A 24,968-nucleotide genomic window follows, 5' to 3' on the forward strand; every position below is an offset into this window, starting at 1 on the left:
ATGAGATTAATTCTTGAGAACAGATGTTTCTAATGTTTGTAATATGGGAAAAAATGACTAAAAAAAATCTCAAAATAATTTTAATTGAATATTAACATCCCACAATTGGAGAAATATAATTTCTCTGTGAAGAAATAAATATTTAAATCCCCCTTATTATTACCTAGAAACTAAAATGTACTTATTCTCATCAAATGCATAGGGAGAAGTTAGTAAACCATTTATTCCATTTGTGTTAATTTCTATGGCATCAGCCTCAAGATGAGTGAGTTTTCCACTGAAGTCTGAAGGTGAGCTGAGGCAATAGGGAACCTCAGTGTCCCCACCTCTTCTTATGGCTAAGTGGCAAAACTAGGTGCTACACTCAGATTATTAATTTGAACAGATTGATTCAAGGCAGGATACAATATTCCATCTAAGAATGAGGCATGACAGGAAGAGATGTGTTTGTTATCACGGGAGGTGATTTCTTTTTAGTTATTTCCTTCTGAAAAAAAAATTTTATATTAATAATAATCATGAATACACCTAAATGTTACTGTGGGAATGATCTTCTAGGTCTTTTTCCAAAACTTGTGTGAAGAACAAGGACTCAGTGCTGTGGTTACTGCAGTGGGGGAACTGTGTCCCCCGCCCCTCCTGGCTGCTAAAGTCCTTAATACAGTGACGCCCTCCCTGCAAATGAGACTATATTTGGAAAATGAGCTTTGGAGGATGTCATGGAGGCTAATGAGGTCATAAAGGGTAAGATTCAAATCCAGTAGGATGGTGGGCTTATTGGCACCAAGGAAATGCCTTGTGAGCACACAATGAGAAGACAGCCATCTGCAAGGCAGGAAGAGAGCTCTCACTAGAGCCTCATCATACAGGTACCTTATTGTGGATTTCCAGCCTCCAGAACTATAAGGGAACACATTTCTTTTGTTAAGCCACCAAGTCTATGGTGTTAGTTGCATCTATGTTGAGGGTTGGGAGGAAAGTGCACCCCGCTGGTTCTGTCTCCAACATATATTCCACATCTGTGTGGCTGAATCTTTTGTTTTTACCACCAACCCCAGGGTGAAGTCCTTGATACTGTTCACAGGACTGTTGCCTCCCTAACTAGTCTCCCTGCTTCCACCCTTGCTTACTCCAAAATCTCTCGTCTTCCGATAGCCAGAAAGCTTTGCTAAAAAGTATATGTCAGATATGGTTACTATCCTAGTTAAACACCTTTCAGCATGTATTTTAACCCCTTACTGTGGCCTGTGGGGACCCTGTGTGGCTGGACCCCTGACTACAGTGTTATATCTAATGTCATGCCCCTTACTTTAGGCTCCGGTCACATTGGCCTTCCCAGAACTACCCCATCCACGGGGCCCAGCTGCACCCAGTCAAAGCCTGCTGCTCCCTCAGCCTCGAAGGCTCAGCCGCCTTGGCTGAGATTGGAGGCTGCTTCTCAAGCCACAGGTCTAGCTTAGAGGCTGGCTTCTTGAGAGGTCCTGCTGAACAACCCCTTTCAAATATGGTCCCATCGTCTTCATGGTCCCCTTCATGATGCTCATGGTATCTACCTTGTATCACAAGCACGACGCAATCTCTCCTTTCCCCCTCTCCTTTTTTTATCATCTAAGTCACAGAGAAGAGAGACCTTGCCTGTCATATTTTCCTCAAGGTTAGCAGAGGTGCCATTTTATACTAGTTAGGAAAGCATGTAATATGTACTCACATGGTATTAGACATAGGCAACGCATCACTAAATGAGGAGAGGTACCGCTTCTGCTTCCTCCAGCCGCTTTTGAGTTCTGCGGGGCTGTGGATCAGCAGGGTACCGTTGGCTCCCTCGGATGATGAAGTACTCTCCCTCTTGGTGGCCACCTCAACGGAAGGGCTTCTGAAAAACATCAAACACCACAGAACAACGAGTCACTGGTCAGATATACGATGGGGTTTATGTTAAATGTCAAGATCGACACAACTTTAAAAAGAAGCCTCAGTCTCCCAAACAGGGCTTCACAGCTCAAATCCAGGAATCAGCAAGCTATAGAAAGTTACTGAGAGAAATGAGGTCACTCGGGCAGTTGATGCGGACAGGCGACAAGTTCAAGGACAAAGCCCTTGGGCATGCGGACTCTTAGAGGCAGGGAACAGAGAAAGGAGCGGAGCTGGTCATGAACTCTTAGGAAGAGGAGAACCAAGAGGCCAAAGGTAGAGACGATGGCAGGAAGGCAAAAACAGACAACGTTAAAAACCCAATAACCACACAAAATAGGATAATGTGTGGCCTATTAGAGATAAAAAGATATGGAGATCTGCCAAGAAGTAATTACAACTTGGTTTCATGATGGTCTAAAATTTTAGATAACCGAGGATTCTGGAAAACTGACTTCAATCATATCTAAATCAATATTCAAATTTTGGGGAAAATTCTCTAAGATCAGCGAAATAATACTGGAAACATCAAAAAAGTTTCTAAATACTAGGCAGTGCCTAGTTATTCGTTGATTGAGCTAAGGTCTCATAGAACTGCCTCATCAAAACAAATACGTTACACTGAACATAAAGATCCTTTGATAAATAGAGCAGATATTTTCATAGATCTACAGAAAATTCTAGGCTTGAAGCCAAGAAAATGTCCCCCTACACCCTGGCCCACCCTGAAGATGTAAAGCTGCTCACTTGTGTTCCGCAGTATGAATCTTAGGAACGCCAGTAGCTTTTCATGAAACCCATGCTGAAGTTAAAAATTAGTTCATGTCTTAGAAGAAACAAAATAAAATTCACTGTGAACACCAGTTTGTTTTGATGATAAAAAAAAATAGTATATTAAAGGATTACCTGATGTGGTAAAACCTTGAATGACAACCAATAAGTTCAAAGTGCGTTTTGATTGCCGTGAAAATCCTTTTTTCTCCCAATTCTCGGCACTGAAAGCTGAGTGTGTCTACAATACTCGGCAGAGTACTGTGAACAAACCCATGAAGCCTGAGGATTCTGTAGTAGTCCAGGTCACTGGCCATTATGATGTCAACATTGTGAGGCTCATGCCATAGCTGACAAGCTTTAATGTTTGTTTCCCTGACTTTACACCTATCTTTCAATGTTTTTGGAGAAGGGAATGGCAACCCACTCCAGTATTCTTGCCTGGAGAATCCCATGGACAGAGGAGCCTGCTGGGCTACAGTCCATGGGGTCGCAAAGAGCTGGACATGACTGAGCGACTGACGCTTTGATTTTTCTTAATTAATATTTTTACTTTGAAATAACTCTAGGTTCACACACAGTTGCAAGAAATAACACAGAGTCTATAACCTTTTACCAGTTTTCCGCGATGGTAGTATCTCTCTATAGTACAATATAACTAGGATATTAACATTGAAACGGTCAAGATACAGCACGTTTCCATCACCTCAGTGATCCTTTACAGCCACACAGACTCCCCTCCACTTCTGCCACCTCTTTAATCCCTGCAGCCACTAAGTTTTCTCCTTTATTTTTGCCCTTTCGAGAACGTTATATCAACGGGATCATACAGGATGTAACATTTTGGGATTTGCTCCCGTTTTGCTCCCTGCTCAGCATAAATGGAGATTCATCTAGACTGTTGCAGGTATTAATAGTTCATTTCCTTGTACCTCTCAGTAGCAGTCCATGAGAATGATGTATCCGGGTTTGTTTAACCATGTTGGGGAACGCCTGTGCTGTCTTCAGTTTGGGGCCATTACAAATAAAGCTGCAGCAAACATTTGTATACACTTTTTTTGGTGTTGATGCAAGGATCCATTTCTCTAGGTTAAAGGCCTAGGAGTGTAAATGCACGACTGTATGGTAGTTGTAAGTCTTCCCTGGTAACTCAGGGGTAAAGAATCTGTCTGCAAATGCAGGAGACGAGGGGTTGATTCTTGGGAGCAAGATCCTCTAGAGAAGGACAAGGCAACCCACTCCACGATTCTTTCCTGGAGAATCCCAAGGACAGCGGAGCCTGGTGGTCTACAGTCTACGAGGTCACGAAGAGCTGGACCCGACTTAGCAAATAACAACAGCAATGGTATCTTGTGTTTAAAGAAAATAAAGACAGTATTCTCCTTCCACTAGAAAATTGACCATTGTACAGTTGAGGAGGCTGCCACTCAGTTAGTCTGGATACCTGTGAGGGCAAGAAGCCCAGTATAATAGTAATGAAGGATCAGCTCCAGCCAACCCAGGGGTCACGCAGCTTCTGGGCAGCAAGGCCCCTAACCTCTTCTCCTGAGGACGGTCTCTTTCCTTTGACAATGGCGGAGAACTGAAATTTGACCATGTGGCAGTTTGTGGTTTCTCTTGTTGGCTCTTATAATATTAATCTGAATACATATTTTATATTCCCCACTAGACTCTTTCAGGGGCTTCCAAGGTGGCAAAGTGGGTAAAGAATCCACCTGCAATGCAGAAGACACAGGAGATGTGGGTTCAGTTCCTGGGTGGGGAAGATTCCCTGGAGGAGGGCATGGCAACTCACTGCAGTATTCTTGCCTGGAGAATCCCATGGACAATAGGAGCCTGGCGGGCTATAGTCCATGGAATTGCAAAGAGCCAGACATGACTGAATCAATTGAGGATGCATGCAGACTCTTAAGGACTTCAAGGAATGAGTCTATTTTTGATATATCAAATGGATGTGAGTCTCCGTGAACTCCGGGAGTTGGTGATGGACAGACAGGGAGGTCTGGCGTGCTGCAATTCATGGGGTCGCAAAGAGTAGGACACAACTGAGCAACTGATCTGATCTGATTATCCTGTTTGTCAGCTATGTGACTGCCCAACACCTCAGTTCCTTTATTTGTAACAAGAGTAACAATGGTTCACATAGACTTGTTCTATTAAGTGATATAATAAATACACCATAGTAGTCAGAGTGCCCAGCACACAGTTGAACAGTTCTCACCTAGAGAATAACTCCATGAAGGGATTTCTAGACCTCTCCTTTCTATTAAACTCTCAACCCATCAATTCAGATCCAGCACATCCTTCAAAACTGACTCCAAATCCATTCTCTGAAGTCACCTTTTTTGTGTAAATAATTCATTTGTAATTTTCTCTTTTTCCAAGCAGTCATGGAGTCCTCAAGACTGATCTTTCATCATGACTCTTAAATCTTTTTCTCCAACCCACTTCCTGTCTTCAATCCTTGAAGCCATGCCTTCTCCATGCTACAGGCAGAGTGATCTTTCTGAAGTGTTAGCCTGATGGAGTCACTTCCCTCTTAAAACATGTCAGTGTCTCCCCATTATCCTCTGGTAGAGGATAATCTTCTCAGTAGGACATAGAAAGCTATTTGTGATCTGAAGTTGGTTTACTGCAGAAACTCAATGCCTCATTTCTTTAAATGTAGCATATTCTCATGTTCCTAGGATTTTGCATGAGGCTGAAATTTGTTCTCTTTTGCTTCTGGCTAATTCCTACTATTTCCTCTGGATTTATTTTAGACATTTAGTGCTCCAGGAAGCTCAACACTCTCAGGCCCTCTAAGGGCCCCACTTCCCACACAAGGTTTATTTATGTATACCTCATAAGTAATCTCATAACACCTGCTCAGCCATTGCACTGTATTTTTACCCTTTATTTGAAATTTATTTACAGGTACTGTGTCTTAGTCATACCAATCTTAGTTACACCCTCCAGGACCCTGTGTTCATATTTGTATCCCTAGGAACATCATGTGCTCAGTTGTTCAGTTGTGTCTGACTCTTTGCGACCCCATGAACTGTAGCCAGGCTCCTCTGTTCATGGGATTATCCTGGAAGAACACTGGAGTGGGTTGCCATTTCCTCCTCCAGGGAACATAATAGGGCTCAGTAATCATTTATAGAATGAATGAATGAATGAATAATGTTTCTGACGTCTTATTTACTGTTCTTGTGACTCATTAACAATTTTTATTGCTATTAAGATTTTATAAAAACTTTCAAATGTTTGCTCTCACACCTGCCCTCTCTGCCTTGGAAAAATCCAAATAGTTGCATTGAATCTACCTCAACCTCTCACTTAATGTGGATCTTTAAGGATCTTCTTAAAGGATCATCTCAGAAGGGTCTTCTGAGTAAGCAAATAAGACACACAATCAGAGCTGCCAAACAGAGCTGTGACTTTCTTGAGGCGTTTGTCTACTCTGGACATTATATTCTATATTTACTACTTTTTTTTTTTTTTTAATTCCTGATGTCTGTAAGCTTCATAAGGTTGAGTTTGCTTCGTTCACCACTGGGTCATCAGGTCCCACAATACTATCTGGCACATACTGGGTCTTTAATTTTAAGTAAAGTATTGAATACCAGATTACAAGATCCTTGAGAACAGTAAATTGTGTATGTTCCACATCATAACCTAAAATGTCATATAGTATGTGATTGATAGATATATGTTCATGTATTTTTTTGTTGTAGTTGATGATAAAAAATAACAGGGTGCCTCTTGAGGCAGACAGTACCTGTAGGTATCCTTTGAGGGGGAAAATTAAAAATTAAGTGAGCACTTCCAACCTGTGAGAAAGAGGGCAGACAGTTTCTTTGAATCAGATCTGCTAAAAATCGCATGGAGTATTGCCTGTAGTTATGTACAAGTGGTATAGGAAGGTTTCCCCTAAAGGGGGAACCTGGGACCCCTTGAGCAAAGAAAGATTCCTAGGATGGAGTTAGATTAATTTGCATAAGGAACTTGGAACTTCTGAAAGAGATGAACTAAAATGTATATCTGAATCACCTGAGATTTAGCCCTGGGAGGCAGCCAGGGGTGGTGGGGGTTGGTGGAGACTGTGGCAAGCTGAGTCAGGATGTCCCTGATCTAGGTACAGAGGCAGAGAAGAGCACTGGGCTCCTCCTGAGGAAAATTCATCTGCCGAAAGGGCAGAGGTGGTTTCACCTCAAAGTTACGGAAGCATACCGCATCGTTCACTTACAGGACACCTTCTGAGTCTGAGTGAGTCCTAGCAATGTGGTCACATTGTTGCAACTACTTAACTGCTGACATTGAGCGAATGACTGTTTCCACCCAACATTTCCTCCTCAGACTCTTCAGTAAGATCACTGGAGTGACTGAAGGCATTTGGGGGATTCAGCTAAGAGGAAGTTGAGTTAGGAATACATTTAGTCTGGTTTAAGGGGGATATCTTTATGTGGTTCAAAGTCAGTTCATTTTTTAAACAATTAATTTGTATTGGAGTATAGTTAGTTGAGCCAACTCTGGGAAATAGTGAAGGACAGGGAAGTCTGGCGTGCTGCAGCCCACGGCAGGGTCGCAAGGAGTTGGACATGACTGAGCAACTAAACAACAGCAACAAAGAGCTGCTTTACAATATTGTGTTAGTCTCTGCTGTACGGCAGAGTGAGTCAGCTATTTGTATACATATATCCCCTCTTTTGGGGATTTCCTTCCCATCTAGGTCACCACCGAGTACTGAGTCGAGTTCCCTGTGCTATACAGTAGGTCCTCATTCATTATTTATCTGTTTTATACATAGTAGTGTGATATGGCGATCCCAGCTCATCCCACCCTCTCACCCCCCAAGCCTGGTGTCCATACATTTGTTCTCTACATCTGTGTCTCTATTTCTGCTTTGCGAATAAGTTCTTCTGTATCATCTTTCTAGATTCTACATATAATCGATATTATGTTTGTTTTTCTTTTTCTGTCCTTTCCTTTTTATTGTTGAGTTTTTGCTAGCTGCCCTGATGTAGGAATGACTTATAAGAATATCCCTACCACCCATTCTTCAGAATCACCTAATCCCAGGACAAGAAAGGTCAGACATCCTGTCAAGATATGAATGTGCCTATGTCACCTGTCACTAGAATTAGGTGGATAATTCTAGAGTAAAAAGACTCCGATTTGGAGAATCAGGAAAACTGTGAAGAAACAGTTTAAAATGAAACTGTGAGATGTTTTAAAATTACTGGACAGCAAAAAATTCTGGAAGGTATAGAAGGAAAATGCTACTTTACTAGCCTTTGCTGAAAAAGGTATTAACTATTTGATTCTGGAGACAAACCAAAAAGAAAAGGATGTAGGGTATGGTTTCCAGGGCCTTCACCTGATACTCTACCATTCCCTACCTTCCATCATTTTTTTAAACAGAGCTTCATGGTGGCAGAGGACATGGTGCCTGACGTTGCTGGACTCCTGGGGGTGCAAGTGCGCTGTACCCCGAGTTTCAGTATGCAAGCACAACAGACTAACATGTGGCCAGTGGCCCTGTGTAAGGATAATCTGTCAAGATATCCCAATGGTGGGATTCCAACTGGAAGTAAGTCTATTTTTTCCTGTAGGTGGGAAATAGACTACCAGAAATTGAGGATGTGTAGGTGATGAAATTCTAGCCCAAACCAAAGAACACTGTTGGGTATGAATGCAGATTAAGAATGAAAGGTACAACAATAGGAAATACAGATGTAGGTAATGAAGGGCTTATATGGTTCCCTCCTCTTGGTGATTCCTATGTTCTCCTGTATAACCATAGCACAGTGTTTGGAAGTCCTAAAATAAATATTTGAAGATTAGGAGAGGCACTGGGTATCTTCTGTTTGTTCCTCTGGCTCTTCTGTTCCCCAGAGGGCTGGCTTATAAGGACTGTATAAACAAGTTCCTTTGGAGGCAAGAATATATACGGTGGAGAAAAGACAGCTCTTCAATAAGTGATGCTGGGAAAACTGGACAGCTACGTGTCAAAGAACGAAATCAGAACATTCTCTAACACCATGTACAAAGTTAAATTCAAAGTGGATCAAAGATCTAAATATAAGACCGGATACTATAAAACTCCGGAAAACTCAGGCAGGACACTGACATAAATTTCAACAATACCTTTTTGGAACCATCTCCTAGAGGAATGGAAATAAAAACAAAAATAAACAAATGGGACCTAATTTAACTTAAAAGCTTTTGCACAGTAAATGAAACCATGAACAAAATGAAAAGATAACCTAAAGAATGGGAGAAAATATTTGCAAACAATATAATCAATAAAGGATTAATATCAAACATATATAAATGGCTCAATACATAAAAAAAAGGACAACACAATAAAAAATGGGCAGAAGATCTATATAGACATTTCTCCAAATAAGACATACAGATGGGCAACAGGCACATGAAAATATGCTCAACATTGCTAATTGTTAGAGAAACGCAAATCAGACCTACAATGAGGTATATTACCTCACACTGGTCAGAATGACCGTCATCAAAAAGTCTACAAATAATAAATACTGGAGACAGTGTGGAGAAAAAGGAACCCTCCTACACTGTTGGTAGGAATGTAAATTGGTGCAGCCAGTATGAAGGACAGTATGGAATTTCCTGAAAAAACTAAAAATAAAGTTACCATCAATTCAGTTCAGTTCAGTCGCTCAGTCGTGTCCGACTCTTCACAACCCCATGAATCGCAGCACGCCAGGCCTCCCTGTCCATCACCAACTCCCGGAGTTCACTCAGACTCACGTCCATCGAGTCAGTGATGCCATCCAGCCATCTCATCCTCTGTTGTCCCCTTCTCCTCCTGCCCCCAATCCCTTCCAGCAGCAGAGCCTTTTCCAATGAGTCAACTCTTTGCACGAGGTGGCCAAAGTACTGGAGTTTCAGCTTGAGCATCATTCCTTCCAAAGAAATCCCAGGGCTGATCATATGATCCTGCAATTCCACTCCTGGACATAAATCCAGAGAAAACTATAATTCAAAAAGATGCATACACTCCAATGTTCACTGCAGCACTCCTTACAATAGCCAATACATGGAAGCAACCCAAATATCCATTGACATTGGAATGGATAAAGAAGATGTGGTATACTTATACAATGGAATACTACTCAGCCATAAAAAGAATGAAATTGGCAGCAACATGGATGGTCCTAGAGATTTTCATACTAAGTGAAGTCAGTCAGACAGAGAAAGACAAATATCATATGATGTCATATATATCTGGAGTCTAAAAAAGTGATAAAACTGAACTTATTTACAAAAGAGAGACTGACAGACATAGAAAACAAATTCATAGTTTCCAAAGGGGAAATGGGGAGGGAGAGATAAATTAAGAGTTTGGGATTAGTACAGATACACTGCTGTATATAACATAAATAACCAACAAGGTCCTACTGTATGGCACAGGGAACTATATTCAATATTTTGTAATCACCTATAAGGCAAAAGACTCTGAAAAAGAATATATATGTGTATATATATATGAACTGAATCACTTTTTACTGTACACCTGAAATGAATACATTGTAAATCAACTATTGTTCAATTTAAAAATATGAATATAAAAACATATTAACCAATATAATATATAATATGTGATTATAAAAGTATAATAATATAGATTTGTAAAGTTTCTCATTTTATTAAATTTTAGCAGGATTAAAAATAACAAGTTCCTTTGCCCTCTGGCCTTTGGTTGTCTTGGTTAATAGGGAGGATCAGCAAGAGATGGCAGGCCAGGAGGAAAATGAGCTCAGAATCTTTAAGAAACCTGCTATGGTAAACTAAACATGATGCCATTTTTTTTTTTTTTTTTCTTTTTGCTGTTGAAGGGTGAAGTCTAATTCCTATCTCCCCTGTAATCAGGACTGGCCTAAGTAACTTGCTTGAACAACTGAATGCAGTAGAAGTGACATTTTGAGGCTTCTGAGGCTAGATCATCACAAGCAGACTTACAGACCCCGCTGCTTCAGTCTCTTGGAGAACTCACTCTTGGAGTTCTGAGCTGTCTTGTAAGTAAGAGGTCAATTACACTGAGACTTCCCTGCTGGAAGGACCCACAGGGAGAGAGCATGGAGAGAGTGATGCTGGCCACCCGCTAGCCGTTCCAGCCCTCTGAGGCAGATATGTGAGTGAGGACAAGGTCTTGGAGGACATGGCAGTCCCAGCAGATATCTCGTGAAGAAGAACCAAAGGAGCCAGCCAACGGCTTTACTGAGGCCCCAGATATATATGACCCCTGTTGTGCTGGCTCAGACAGCTCCAGCTGCTCCAATCACCCCAGCCGAGGCTCCAGGATTTTGTGAAGCAAGAATAATCTTACATCCCTGCTGTGCCCTGCCAGAACTAGTGACCCACAAAACTGTGAGCACAGTATGTGATTATCGTTTCACAGCAATAAACAACCAAACACCTGGTAACCTCCTAGCTGGGTGAGCCCTGATAGACTCTGTGCCTCTGCCAAAGACTCTTCAAGACAGCCTCTCCATAGAACCACTCTCGCTTTACAGCCTGCAGGAGGGAATGACTCCCCGCCATCATGCACTGTACTATCTTTTGTTATGGGCTTTTGAAAATCTTGTCCACCTTTCAAAGTAAAGTCCCCTAACTAAATTCTCCTGAATCACCTAGTTTGAGAGTGTTATCTGTTTCTTGTCAGGATCTTGGCTTATAAACCAGACTTGATATATATATATACACATCTCAAGATTTATTAAAGAGCAGAGGAGAAAGCTACAGTCTATGTAAGGAGGTTCAAAATTATGCTTTAGAAAGCCACAAATTAACAAAACAGCACATGTACATACTTATATCAGGTAATTAGCATGTTACCCTTAATGAAATGTTTTAGAATACTTTAGAAGAGACTAGGTGTTTAAGACTGTCCTTAAGGTTTTCTGGATTCATTGAGTCTTACTCATTCTTTTGCTTTCTGTGGAAATTGGTCATTTTCTGGTACTGTGTTATTTTATTTAACAGTTTTATGTCACACTTTCTATATTCCAGGCACTCTGGAATAATATACAAATAATAATTCACTCAATCCTCCTAATAACCCTATCAGCCGTGAGCTGCTATCATCGCCATTTTACAGATGAAGACACTGGGGCATGCAGAGATTATATTAATGGGCAAAGGGCTCACAGTAAGTGGCAGAGCTAGTGACTGAAGCCACACAGTGCAGCTAGAGGGTATGCACTCTTTGCCACTGTGTTATACTGTGAGGTCTTGTCAGGATTATTTGTAAAAGTGTGGGAGTGTTTAAAGAAAACAAAAATAAGGATTGTATAGAACTTCCAAACTAGTAACAGTAGAGAGCCATTACCTTTCCCTGGACTGAAGGAAAGGGAGAAGTTACCAGACATCAAGGGAGCTGTTTGTACAGGGTATCTGACAAAAGTTGGTAGCATTTAGGGAGAGATGCAGATAGCCAAAGATGACCCAGTGGAGGAGAAGGAGGGTGAATACACACTCTCATCTCATTGTCCCGTGCCCTTCGATCTTCTGCTTATCTAACCCACCTGAAGCCAAGTGGCCAGGGCAGTCCACGTAGGTCAGCCTTCCAAGACTACAGAGCAGGGTGCTGGTGAGAATGGTGGAGGATGGGTCTGGACAAGCAAATAGAAGATAGCCAACACACCAAAATCTTACCGAGGGTCAGGTTAGGGTGGTGTAAGGCGAGAAGGGTGTTTTGGAGAATTACCAGGTGTTCCATGTCGAGCTCTAGATGAGTGTGGCTGGGGCTCGAAATGCAACCATTTACAGACTTTATGTTGTACCATATGACATTACCATTTTTATAGGTAAAATACCTGGAAAAATTGTCAATTTCATATAGTTCAACCTAATAGTCTGTGTATTTTCCCATAGAGTTGCTAATAGATAAACGACTCATACCAGATGACTAAATATGTTGCTTCTCACTTGTCAGTTAGGGTTGTTAAACAGAATGGGTATTCTAATTGGACTACATGAAACATTTTTTTCTTTTTTGGTTGTTCAGGGATGAGTCATTGCTCTTCTCTGTTACCATGTCTTGGTCAGAACCACCCTAGTCTATCCTGACAGGTCACTCTAACTCCAGATTTCTGTCCTGGTCCCAATCTCTCTAAGGCTCCAAGGTTCTTCATGCACATTTCTCGTATGGGTTTTTAAGCAGCAACAGTAAGGAGTGAGTGTCAAAAGGAATCTATCCTCCTAGGTGCCCCCTCACTATATTCATGTAACTAGGAAAATCACTTTTATTAGTTCCCTATGGCTGTGGTGAGTGGCTTAACACAAATCTATTCTTTTATACTTCTGGAAGCCAGAGGGCTGAATTAAGTCTCACAGGGCTAAAATCAGTGGGACTAAAACTGATGTGTCTGCAGGATTGGTTCATTTTGGAAGAGAATCCATTTCTTGCCTCTTCCAACTTTTAGAAGCTGCTAGAATTCCTTGGCTCATGTCCACATGGCTCCAACCTCTACTCCATTGTTGGCAAGGACCCACCAGAATGGAATTGTCTGGTCCCTGGGGTTCTTGGTAAATTGATGGTGGGATAGGGAGGGGAGGGCTGGGAATGAAGAAACGAAACTATACCAAAGGCAACCCACTCCAGTGTTCTTGCCTGAAGAATCCCAGGGACGGGGGAGCCTGGTGGGCTGCCGTCTATGGGGTCGCACAGAATCGGACATGACTGAAGCGACTTAGCAGCAACTTAGCAGGGAGGGGAGGGTTGGGGGTGAAGAAACTAAACTGTACCAATTACTACATTCTTTATTCTTTGCTCTTCACTAAAACAAACAAATAATCTTATAATACTATACAATAAAAGGATTTGTACCTACATGTTTCAATCCCTTTGATGGTTAACTTCTTTAATTAGGAGACTCCGTCAATGGGCATTTTCTAGAAGTCGCTAAACCTTTATGGTCTGTGTGCACGCATGCTCAATCGCTCAGTCGTGTTCAACTCTTTGTGACCCCATGGACTGTAGCCCATCAGGCTCCTCTGTCCATGGAATTCTCCAGGCAGGAATACTGGAGTGGGTTGCCATTTCCTACTCCAGGGAATCTTCCCAACTCAGGGATGGAACCCGGGTCTCCTGCACTGAGACTCCTGGGCCTATTTTATGTCAGGCATTGTTTCATGATCTTACATAGTTCATTGCATTTAAATCTTCCCTCCTTCAGTAAGGCAGATTGTCTTTCTATTTTATAGATGAAGTGATAAGGCTCAGGAATTTTTTCTAGCTGGTTATAAGAGACGGGTCTCTAGCCATATTATTGGTTTATAAGCATCAATTACGGTCACATTTAAATCAAGTGGCAAGTGAAGCAAGAGTATTGCTGGATGCTTGAATGCAGCTAATCTAGGAACACAGCCAAGATGTTATATAATTGTAAGATGTAATGAGAGTTCGCATAGGTCCTATTTTGTTCTAATTAATCCCTCACTCCAAGCAAACCCTATTATCCAATACCCCAGCATATCCTCCTTAAACTCTCTCACCACCAAATCCCTGAACTATATATATATGTCAGTAATGTATGAAAGATGTGTAAAAAGTACCTTGAGTAAGGATGAGTGTGTGTGTGCTAAGTCACTTCAGTCATGTCCAACTATTTTTGACCCCATGGACTGTAGCCCACCAGGCTCCTCTGTCCATGGGATTCTCCAGGCAAGAATACTGGAGTGGTTGCCATGCCTTCCTCCAGGGGATCCTCCTGACCCAGGGATCAAACCCATGTTTCCTGCGGCTCCAGACTTGCAGGTAGATTCCTTGCCACTGTGCCACTGGGGAAGCCCAGGTAAGGATAGTGCTCGTTAAAGTTTGGTTGAATAAAAAGTTAGAAAAAAACATAATCTGAAATGCACAGTAACAAATACAGAAGGCAAATAAAATGTTTGCTACCATTCCAAAGTTACAGCCTTATTCTTTACCACTGAGCCTCCTGGGAAGCCCAGTTTAAAAAACAGCAGCCACAAAATGACCAAGTTGGTATATAAGTCCTTTTTGAAAAAAGGTTGAAAGCACACCATGAAACTGAAAGACAGGACTGCAAAAATCTCCTGACTGAAAGATTATGAAGCTACAGAACAACAATTCTGTATATATAGAAGAGTGCTCCCTCAAATTTTTCACTTGCTTTTGATTTTTGGAGAGCTGTATTTTATATATGAACAACAATCACCATTTGAAACAGACATTTCTGCTGCGTACAAGCATTGGTTTCTCCCTTCCTTCCAACAATACCTAGACTTTATTCAAGGTATCGTCTCTTCCCCATACCTCTTGTAGGTCTCAGGAGAACTTGACCTCATCACTCCAGGTTGCTCTGGCGGGCGGGTCTAGTGCACCTAAAGCTAATTGCCCCTCTAGACCAAGTGATGGGTGCTAGAGATGACATGTGACCCAGCTAACTGAAAAGAGGTTCGCAAGGGGCCTCTGAGAAAGACTTACCATCACAGTGAGAGAGATTCCTAGAGTAACCCTCTCTCTAGACATTATCCTGAAAATGAAACTTCTATTTAGAGTCAGGCGGGTCATGGTGGAGAGGTCTGACAGAATGTGGTCCACTGGAGAAGGGAATGGCAAACCACTTCAGTATTCTTGCCTTGAGAACCCCATGAACCGTATGAAAAGGCAAAATGATAGGATACTGAAAGAGGAACTCCCCAGGTCGGTAGGTGCCCAGTATGCTACTGGAGATCAGTGGAGACATAACTCCAGAAAGAATGAAGGGATGGAGCCAAAGCAAAAACAATACCCAGTTGTGGATGTGGCTAGTGATAGAAGCAAGGTCCCATGCTGTAATGAGCAATATTGCGTAGAAACCCGGAATGTCAGGTCCATGAATCAAGGCAAATTGGAAGTGGTCAAACAGGAGATGGCAAGAATGAACGTCGACATTCTAGGAATCAGCGAACTAAAATGAACTGGAATGGGTGATTTGAACTCAGATGACCATTATATCTACTACTGCGGGCAGGAATCCCTCAGAAAAAATGGAGTAGCCATCATGGTCAACAAAGGAGTCTGAAATTCAGTAATTGGATGCAATCTCAAAAATGACAGAATGATCTCTGTTCATTTCCAAGGCAAGCCATTCAATATCACAGTAATCCAAGTCTGTGCCCCAACCAGTAACACTGAAGAAGCTGAAGTTGAATGGTTCTATGAAGACCTACAAGATCTTTTAGAAGTAACACCCAAAAAAGATGTCCTTTTCATTATAGGGGACTGGAAGGCAAAAGTAGGAAGTCAAGAAACACCTGGAGTAACAGGCAAATTTGGCCTTGGAATACAGAATGAAGCAGGGCAAAGGCTAATAGAGTTTTGCCAAGAGAACGCACTGGTCATAGCAAACACCCTCTTCCAACAACACAAGAGAAGACTCTACACATGGACATCACCAGATGGTCAACACCGAAATCAGATTGATCATATTCTTTGCAGCCAAAGATGGAGAAGCTCTATACAGTCAGCAAAAACAAGACCGGGAGCTGACTGTGGCTCAGATCATGAACTCCTTATTGCCAAATTCAGACCATCAATCATCAGGGAAAAGCATACCAAAACCATAATGAGATATCACCTTATACCTATTAGAATGGCTATTATTTAAAAAGTCAAAAAATAACATTTCTAGGTACTTTTGCCCTAAGCATCTTTGCCACAAGCATTTTGCCACATTTTTGCAGCAAAACTAATTGGCTATATGGCAATTTTTCTGTAAAAATAAAATGAATGGTTGATAGTTTGGTTTGATGTATAAAACGTGTGACAGATGATGATGACTTTGCACCAAAAGTTGTTTTTGTTTTTTGTTTTTGAAATACAGTACATTGGAGGAGAAAGAGGCCAAATACCCATTTCCCACAGAACTTTGGAATGCCGCTCAATGGACATGTGACAATAATATTCCGAGAAAAACCAATAGTGTGGAAGGTTTACACAACACAGTACAAAGCTCAGTTATAAATAGGCATCCTAATATTTGGAAAGTCTATCTAAATGAAGGAAGACATTTTAGTGAAAAAAGAAAATGTATGGTTCTGAACAAGGAGAAGGATCAACAAGCCAAAAAACAAAACAAAACAAAAAAAACCCAAAAAACCAGATATAAAATACTACGAAAATAGACCTGGAAGACAAGTGTTTTGGTACAAGCCAATAAATTTGTTTTGAGAAGTATTGCCATGAGTCTACACATATTTTAAAGGTATTCAAATATTTTGTATTTTGCAATAATCTATTCCTTTCTGATGTTTCCTGTTTACATTCTTTTTGATGTCCTTTTATTTTTTGTTACTTATCTTTTATGGCAAGACTGCCTTGTGGCTAAGTAGTTATGCGGCAAGAATGCTTGTGACAAAGATGAAGAAACCACCAGACATGAACACAGCACATGTTGGTGAGGATACAGAGAAAAAGAACCCTTATGGACTACTGCTGGGAATGTAAGTTAGTGCAGCCACTATGCAAAACAGTATGGGGGGGAGGAGGCCTTCCAGTCTTAATAACAGAAGTCCATGTGATCTAGCAATTCCACTTCTAGGTACTTGCCTAAAGAAAAAACAAAAAAACCACTAATTCAAAAACATACATGCATCCCCATGCTCATTGCAGCATTATTTACAATAGCCAAGTCATGGAAACAACTTAAAACTAACTGACAGATAAATGAATAAAGTACGGTATCATAAATAAATACAATGCGATATTATTCGGTCATAAAAAATGAAATCTTTCCATTTGCCACTGCCACTACGTGGATGGACCTTGAGGGCATGACGCTAAGTGAAATAAGTCTAACAGAGAAAGAGGAATACCATATGATTTTACATGTGGAATCTTAAAGAGAAAACAAGCTCATAGATCCAGAGAACAGATTTGTGTTTACCAGAGGTGGGGGGTGGAGCTCAGCAAAATGTGTAAAGGGGTAAAAGGCACAAGTACAGATTTTCAGTTACAAATAAATCACATGGATGTAATGTACAGCATGGTGACTATAATAAAAAATCATGTATTGCATATTTGACAGTTGCTATGACAGTAGGTCCTTTTTTTAAATTTTATTTTATGTTTTAACTTTACAATATTGTATTGGTTTTGCCATAAATCAAAATGAATCCGCCACAGGTATACATGTGTTCCCCAAAAGCACTCGTCACAAGAAAAGCATTGTTTTGGTAGCTCTGTGTAGTAATGGACGTTAACTAGACTTCTTACAGTGATCATTTTGCAGTATATACAAATAACAAATCACTATGTTGTGTACCTGAAACTAATACAATTTCCTATTTCAATTACACCTCAATTAAGAAAAGAGAAAGTGAACACTCATTTCAAGAGGCTTTGAAAATTCTGAGCAGGAGGATGGACATAGGACGCTCAGGAAAGGCCTGGTTGAGAAGTGACATGAGAGGGAAACGTGAGAGGATAGCTTGTTCAGAAATAGCAATAAGGTCATTATGGCTGAAGCGGACTGATGGAGAAAGTGGTAGGAACATTCGCTGCCTCTTACCTGGATTACTACGGTAGCTCCCAGACGAATTTCACTGTTTCAACTTTTGCTTCTTCCCCAACCCCATGGGTTGAGAGTAGTCTCTGTGTGTGTATAGTATGGTATGGAGGTACAGGTGGGGATGGGTAGGCAAAAATAAAAACACTGAAATTAGTTAAGAGGCTATTTCAGTAATCAAGATGAAAGAGGATGGGGATTCAATCCATAAGTGAAGATGAGGAGAAGTGTTCATATTCTGGGTGTTTTGAACATGGAATCAATAGGATTTCTTGGATAAGAGAAGAGAGAAGTTTGGATAAGAGGTATGAGAGAAAGATGTTAAAAATGACTCTAAATTTTGGTCTTGTGCAACTCTTAGGATAGAGTTGCATCAACAGAGAAGGGACAGTATGTGGGTGGAGCAAGTTTCTGAAAGAGTCAAGATTTCAGTTTTGGAACACCTTGTACTTAACGATTTCTATTTTAAAAACGCAAACTAAGTATAGGAATTAACACATGGTCTCTGTTGCTGACTTGATGAGATACATCTTTTACTTAACACCAGTACAGACACCAATCTGCCAAAACTTTGCATTGTGGATAGCTAAAGATATTAAGAAAAAGCCAGAATTAAACAGATGCTATTTGTACTATTATTTAATTTGCACTTTCTCTCCCATTTTCCAAAAATCTTACTGGTTTTTAGAACTTGCCTTTTTGTGTGTGTGGATTAAGGACCTTGCTCAAAGTATTTTTTGAACCTGTTTTACCAACCAACCAACCAACCAACCCAACCCACAAAATCACAACCAAGAGAACAACAAAATTGTCTATTTGTCTTCTTATGGAATGAGTAATCATTCTTCAGTCTTCTGCTTTTAAAATTCACACCCAGGGCTGACACATAACTGTGAATTAAATAGACTGCTTTCCTCCAGCAGTTGAAGAGGTGATGGAGGCAGCTGGGAGAGCACTAGAGACTGAGGAGAGGAAACTACAGTCCTCAGAGATGAGTCTACACAGAGGAGTGTGGCTGTGGCCTGTCATCCTGGGCATACCCTGGACTCTTTTCCCGCTTCCTTTGAAGTGAGATGTGGCCATGTAACTGAGTTCCAGCCAGTGGAATATGACTATTAGTCACCTGTTCTATTTCCAGGTCTTGTCTAGGAAACCTTTCCACTGATGATATTTATTCCTTTTCCTTTTGATTGACTGAGGCCTAGTCTGCCATACTGGAAACAACATGCTGAAAAGAACACATCCTAAACTGGAGAAATGGCTGGATGGCATCACCGACTTGATGGACATGAGTTTGAGTGAACTCCAGAGTTGGTGATGGACGGGGAGGCCTGGCGTGCTGCGATTAATAGGGTCGCAAAGAGTCGGACACGACTGAGCGACTGAACTGAACTGAACTGAACTGAACTAAAACTGGAGAAGCCTGGGTCTCTGAAGTTTGCTCAGACCATCCACGAACTAAGAACTTCAATTTTTGAACTTGAGTGGGAAATAAATCTTTACTGTAGTTGAGCTAGTGCACATTTGTGTGTTTATTTGTTATAGCAGCTAATGGCCTCAAATCTAATCCTAAGAGAGAAATAGGGGTTCAAAACATACTTACTGCCCACATTTTCCTATTTAACTCTCCCGTTTGTAGCCAGTTATTTCCTTCAAATCCCCTATAAGTTTATAGTTGAGGAGTGGAATTACAATTACATACCTTTAAATGCAGAGCTTAAATTAAACTCACGGAACATTCCATATACTATAATACTGACTTAGGCAAGAATTCAAAGATGTAAACCTTTGAGGCTTGAGAAACTGGCAGCATTACTGAGATGTTCAGTTTTCCCAATTTGATTTGCACTGCCAGCCCCATCTGTTTACTGAGTGCATGGTGGTATTTAGAGATCTAATTCAATGCTCTATTTGAAATTTTCTGATCATGCTTTTGAATCATAGCCTTTCTCAAATATTATATCCTTACTAGTGCAGTATATGGCACCCCACTCCAGTACTCTTGCCTGGAAAATCCCATGGATGGAGGAGCCTGGTAGGCGGCAGTCCATGGGGTCGCTAAGAGTCGGTGGCGACTGGGCGACTTCACTTTCACTTTTCACTCTCATGCATTGGAGGAGGAAATGGCAACCCACTCTAGTGTTCTTGCCTGGAGAATCCCAGGGACGGTGGGGCCTGGTGGGCTGCCGTCTATGGGGTCGCACAGAGTCGGACACGACTGAAGCGACTTAGCAGCAGCAGTGCAGTATATATTTTTAAAAGTTTCCTTAGAAGTTTTTTTTTTTCCCATTTTTAATATATCCATTCCTTGTCTCTAGAGGCATACAGTGTAAAGCCTATATTTTCAAATTTCATATACACATGTCCTTCAGAAAAAAATAAAGTTTTTTCCAACATAGGGTAATCTTCTGCAATGACTCCATGTTAAATATATATTCTTTAAATTAAAGTACAAACTTACAAAATGGTGTGGACTTTCTAACCTTGGACTGAGAGGAAAAATATAAGTAAATTAACATTCTATAAGGAAATAAAAATACTTGAAGATTTTTGTCTACAAATGTAGATACCAAGGGTAAAAATCTTCCAGTATTTAAACTCTGGTTTAGTACCTGGTATACTATGATAATATATGAGCAGTGACAGGCTCCCCTTCCTCAAATATCTCCTCTAAAAATATGATATAGAGTCTCTATGTCCTGCAATATTCCAAATAGTAGGAGTAGTAGTAAGAAAAAAAATTTATAATAAAAATAAAGTTTTACTGAACACTATCATGTGTCAGGGATTATGTAAAGCACTTTTTTTTAATGACTCTTTTAAGGTAATTCTCACAATGACTCTATGAAGAGGCAGATATTATTTCCTAATTTTCCAGTGAGGAAGTTGAAGCACAGATAAATTTAATGACTTGTTCAAGGTTACATTTAGTATGTTGAGAGAGCAAGGAACTGAACAATTTGGCAGTCTGGCTCTATAACCCATACTCAATATTCCTGGAAAAGCTAATATATTAAGCCCCTTTCATCAAGTGCAAACTGATTCACCATTTTTACTAATGATAGACATATTAGGTGTTAAAATAATCATGCAAGAAATTAAAATAAGAAATTATTAGTACTTATCTATATATATATATATATATATATATACTTATGGTTATTCTTATATAATTATAGCTAAACTTATAGTACTTATGAGAAATGTAGTACTTACACTAATACATTAATGCTATATACTATATATAAAACTAAGTCATGGTTTAAATATTATGAAATTTTCAATTTATTATTACCTAAAAATATAGCCAAACCTTAAATATTGAGAGAGATATATATATATATTATACATACACATAAACTATACTATATGCTAATACATTATACTAAAGAAACCATGACTCATATAAATAATAATCAGTGTAAATACAATTAAATAAAATATAAAAACCATGACTTTGTCCTAATCTGGGGAAAGCTCAGATTTATGTGAAACATATGAAATACATGAGATAAAAATACATTTTAAAAATACATCTCTAAAAATGAACTTTTTTGGAGGACCTTAGGTGATTTAATGTTCTTAAATATCTTCAAAGTGGTAAATATATAATATTTATAGTAATATTAAACTATAATGTCAAAGATACATATTTAATTTCTAGGACAGAAAGCTTCTTGAAGGCAAATCATTTAAAAAATCTCCAGCACTAGTCCAGTGTCTAGTATAGTTCAGATAAAGGAATACCTAACAATTAAAGAGTTGTATTAGTCAGGGTTCTCCAGACAAACAAGACCAACAGAATACATACAGACATATAAGAGGAGATTTATTGTGGGAATCAATTCATGCAGTTATGGAGAGACAGGAAAGCTGGTTGTATAACTGTTTGAGCCCAAAGGTCTGAGAACCAGGGGAGTTGATGGTGTTCAGTCCCAGAGTCATAAGGTCCAAGAACCAGGAGCTCTGACCTCCAAGGGTAGGAGAAACGGATGTCCCAGCTCCAGAAGAGAGAGAAGTGCCTTACCGTTAGCTTTTTGTTCCATTCTGGCCCTCAACTGATTGGAAGATTCCCACCCGCACTGGTGAGGGTGGATCTCTTCTTAGTCGACTAATTCAACTGGTAACCTCTTCTGGAAATACCCACACAGCCACACCACCAAACAAGTTTTGCCTGGCATTCCCTTAGCCCAGTCAGGTCGACACCTAAAATTAACCATCACAAGAGTGTTTTCAAGTGAAGGTCCATTTAGACCTGTTTCACATCAATGAATAATAAAAGTGATTCATCATCTAACAAATTTATTATCTATATTAATTCATTATGTCCCTCTAGAAGTGAAACGTTTGATCTATAATATTTTTCACATTGTTAATCTGATTATCAGCCATTTTCTTTATAGCTCATAAAGTCAGCGATAGGTTAGTTCAACTAAAAAAATCATGGTTCCTAAATTGGTAATTTTGGAATTAACAAAATGATATTGTATAGCTGAGCATGATAACTAGAAAGGCATATTTGAGAGCTGTGCTGACTAATACAGTGGCTATGCGCTACATGTGGCTATTTAAATTTAAAAGAATTAAATTAAAACATTAGTTGCACCAGTGGTAACTGCATCGAACAGTACAGATATTTCCATCATCACAGAAGGTTCTCCCAGACATTGCTATTCTAGAGAAAGAATGTATAATCTGAGTCAATTATTGTGTTTTTGTTCAGTTGCTAAGTCGTGTCCAACTCTTGTCTTCTCAGTGTTTATCCAATGACTTAACTGGCATGAATCTGAAGTCTTGCCTCCCTCTTGCTCTAGCGCTGGAGAAGGCACTAACCATGGCGAAAGTATACCTAACGGAAGCAAGAAGGAAATTAAAGGCAAGAAGCAGGATAACATATAAATTCTGCCATCAGCTTTTCTGAGATCAAGAAATTTGTATATAATACACCATAGTTCTTTAGTCTTCCAGCTTTTGTGAGCAAAAAGGTCCTTGAAGGAGATACAATAGAACTATGGAGGATTATGTGACCTGTCAGTTGGGTGAACAACCTAAAATCAAATAGTGCAAACAGAAAAAGGCATTAGAAACAACAAATATGAAAGGATATAGGTAAACCCCAAACCATTTAGTAGCAATGTTATCCAACTGCTGCAGAGGATGGAGTTTTCCCTTGATGCTTCCACACTTAGAGGATGGGGATTCCTGCTGCTTTCTTCCTTTCAGCAATCAGCCTTTGAGGGGTCTCTTGATGTCTAGGTTTCCCAGTACAACTACCAGCTCTTCTCTAGGTACTACCCTTGTACTTTGAACTTTTCAACCTAGGATTCCGTTCTCAAACTGAGTCTAACAAAATGACTAATTACATCCAAGGCAATGACACAATATCAGCTATTTAAATGTTCTAGAAAAGTTCCTATTTCCATTACAAACAAATTCATTCCTAACCTCTTGCTGACCTAGTTATGGTAGGTTCATTGTAATTAGATCTCTTAACAGTTACCATCTTTTCTTTTTCAAGCTGCATTTTAACCTGTCTCTTTTTCAAACAAAATGTAATAAATATTAGATTTAAAATATTCACAAAGACAAGCAAAAAGAAAAAGGTGTTTGCCCATGAGTGGGGACATAATTCACTGCAGTGTTTAATCTTTATCTTTTTAAAACGAACTCTAGCTTTGGGAGGAATACTGCAGGAAATAGAAAAAGGAAACAATGTCTCACATGCTTCTAAATGCAGCTGAGATATTTTAAATCAAATATTTAGCCATTTAACCAAAACTTTCACTTTTCATCACCAAGCAATTCTGACAATATGAATTGTCCATATATTGCATTGTGCAACAGGCATCAATTTCATTTTGAGAATAATCAATGGAGAATATACGCAAGAGTATTTTGGCAAGTCTTATTTTGGTGGCTTATTTTGAACCAAGAAAAAAATAATTAAAAATTATAACTTTTACTTTCCCTTCTTAGGCTGCTGTTTACAGTCACTTGCTGGTCATACACCTGGCATAAGACATGTGAGGCCACACTGAGCATACCTCAAAGAAGAACTTTGAGCCTCCTGGAATTAATTTCTGATACATATTTTCTTTAATAGAAGGAGATATTTAATATTTTCTAGTGGTACTGTGGTGTTGAGCTTGGGAGGATGATAATTTTTCCAGAACGTCAGTAAGTTATACACTTGATTCAGAGCTAGTATATATTTCAATATTTTTACTAACATGGAGGGATAGATGAGATAATAAAATGACTGGGTAGTGTGTAGCGGAAGGCCACATTTGAACTATGCTTATTGCCAGAGTTCAGATCTTTGCTGGAACATGTCTATAGGTTGTTTGAAGTCTCTTTGAATGAAGAAAGTAGAAATCTCCTTGGAAAGATCCTTAAAAAAAGAGAGAAATTTAGGTATGACAAAATTATCCCTATAACAAAATATTCACTAGTGGAGTTTCAGTTGTGAATACAACCATGCTGGTCTGGCTCCAATTTAATTCCTGGGGGGAATGGGGCCCATGCTCTCTGCACCTCCAGTTAGCATTTTTTAAAAATAATAAAAGTCTTCTCAAGGTTGTTGCTCCTCATTTAAGGTCCAAAGAATCGGTGTTATACACTGTCAAAGGTGTAGACTGACACTTACAGGCAGATCATCTTCCAGTTCCCTCTTTTTCACACTAGGTGACAATCTTCAATCAAGTCAGACAACATTCAAAGCCCTTAATCTGTTATGGAGATGATGACAGACAT

The 24,968-nt window shown here is 39.9% G+C and overlaps 1 protein-coding gene across 1 annotated transcript in view; it reads right to left on the minus strand.

Moving 5' to 3' along the window:
* The window catches only part of LOC123334370 (rho GTPase-activating protein 20), a 35,793-nt gene extending 32,794 nt beyond the window's left edge, over positions 1-2,999 (minus strand). The window contains exons 1-2 of the mRNA XM_044945518.2: positions 2,818-2,999; positions 1,709-1,873 (exon numbers count right to left, since the gene is read on the minus strand). Of these exons, the coding sequence (XP_044801453.2) occupies positions 1,709-1,873; positions 2,818-2,999 (347 nt within the window). The remainder of the gene's footprint in view (positions 1-1,708; positions 1,874-2,817) is intronic.
* Between the last annotated feature and the right edge of the window lie 21,969 nt (positions 3,000-24,968).

This window comes from Bubalus bubalis, chromosome 7 (genome assembly GCF_019923935.1).
Source record: "Bubalus bubalis isolate 160015118507 breed Murrah chromosome 7, NDDB_SH_1, whole genome shotgun sequence".
NCBI lineage: Eukaryota > Metazoa > Chordata > Mammalia > Artiodactyla > Bovidae > Bubalus > Bubalus bubalis.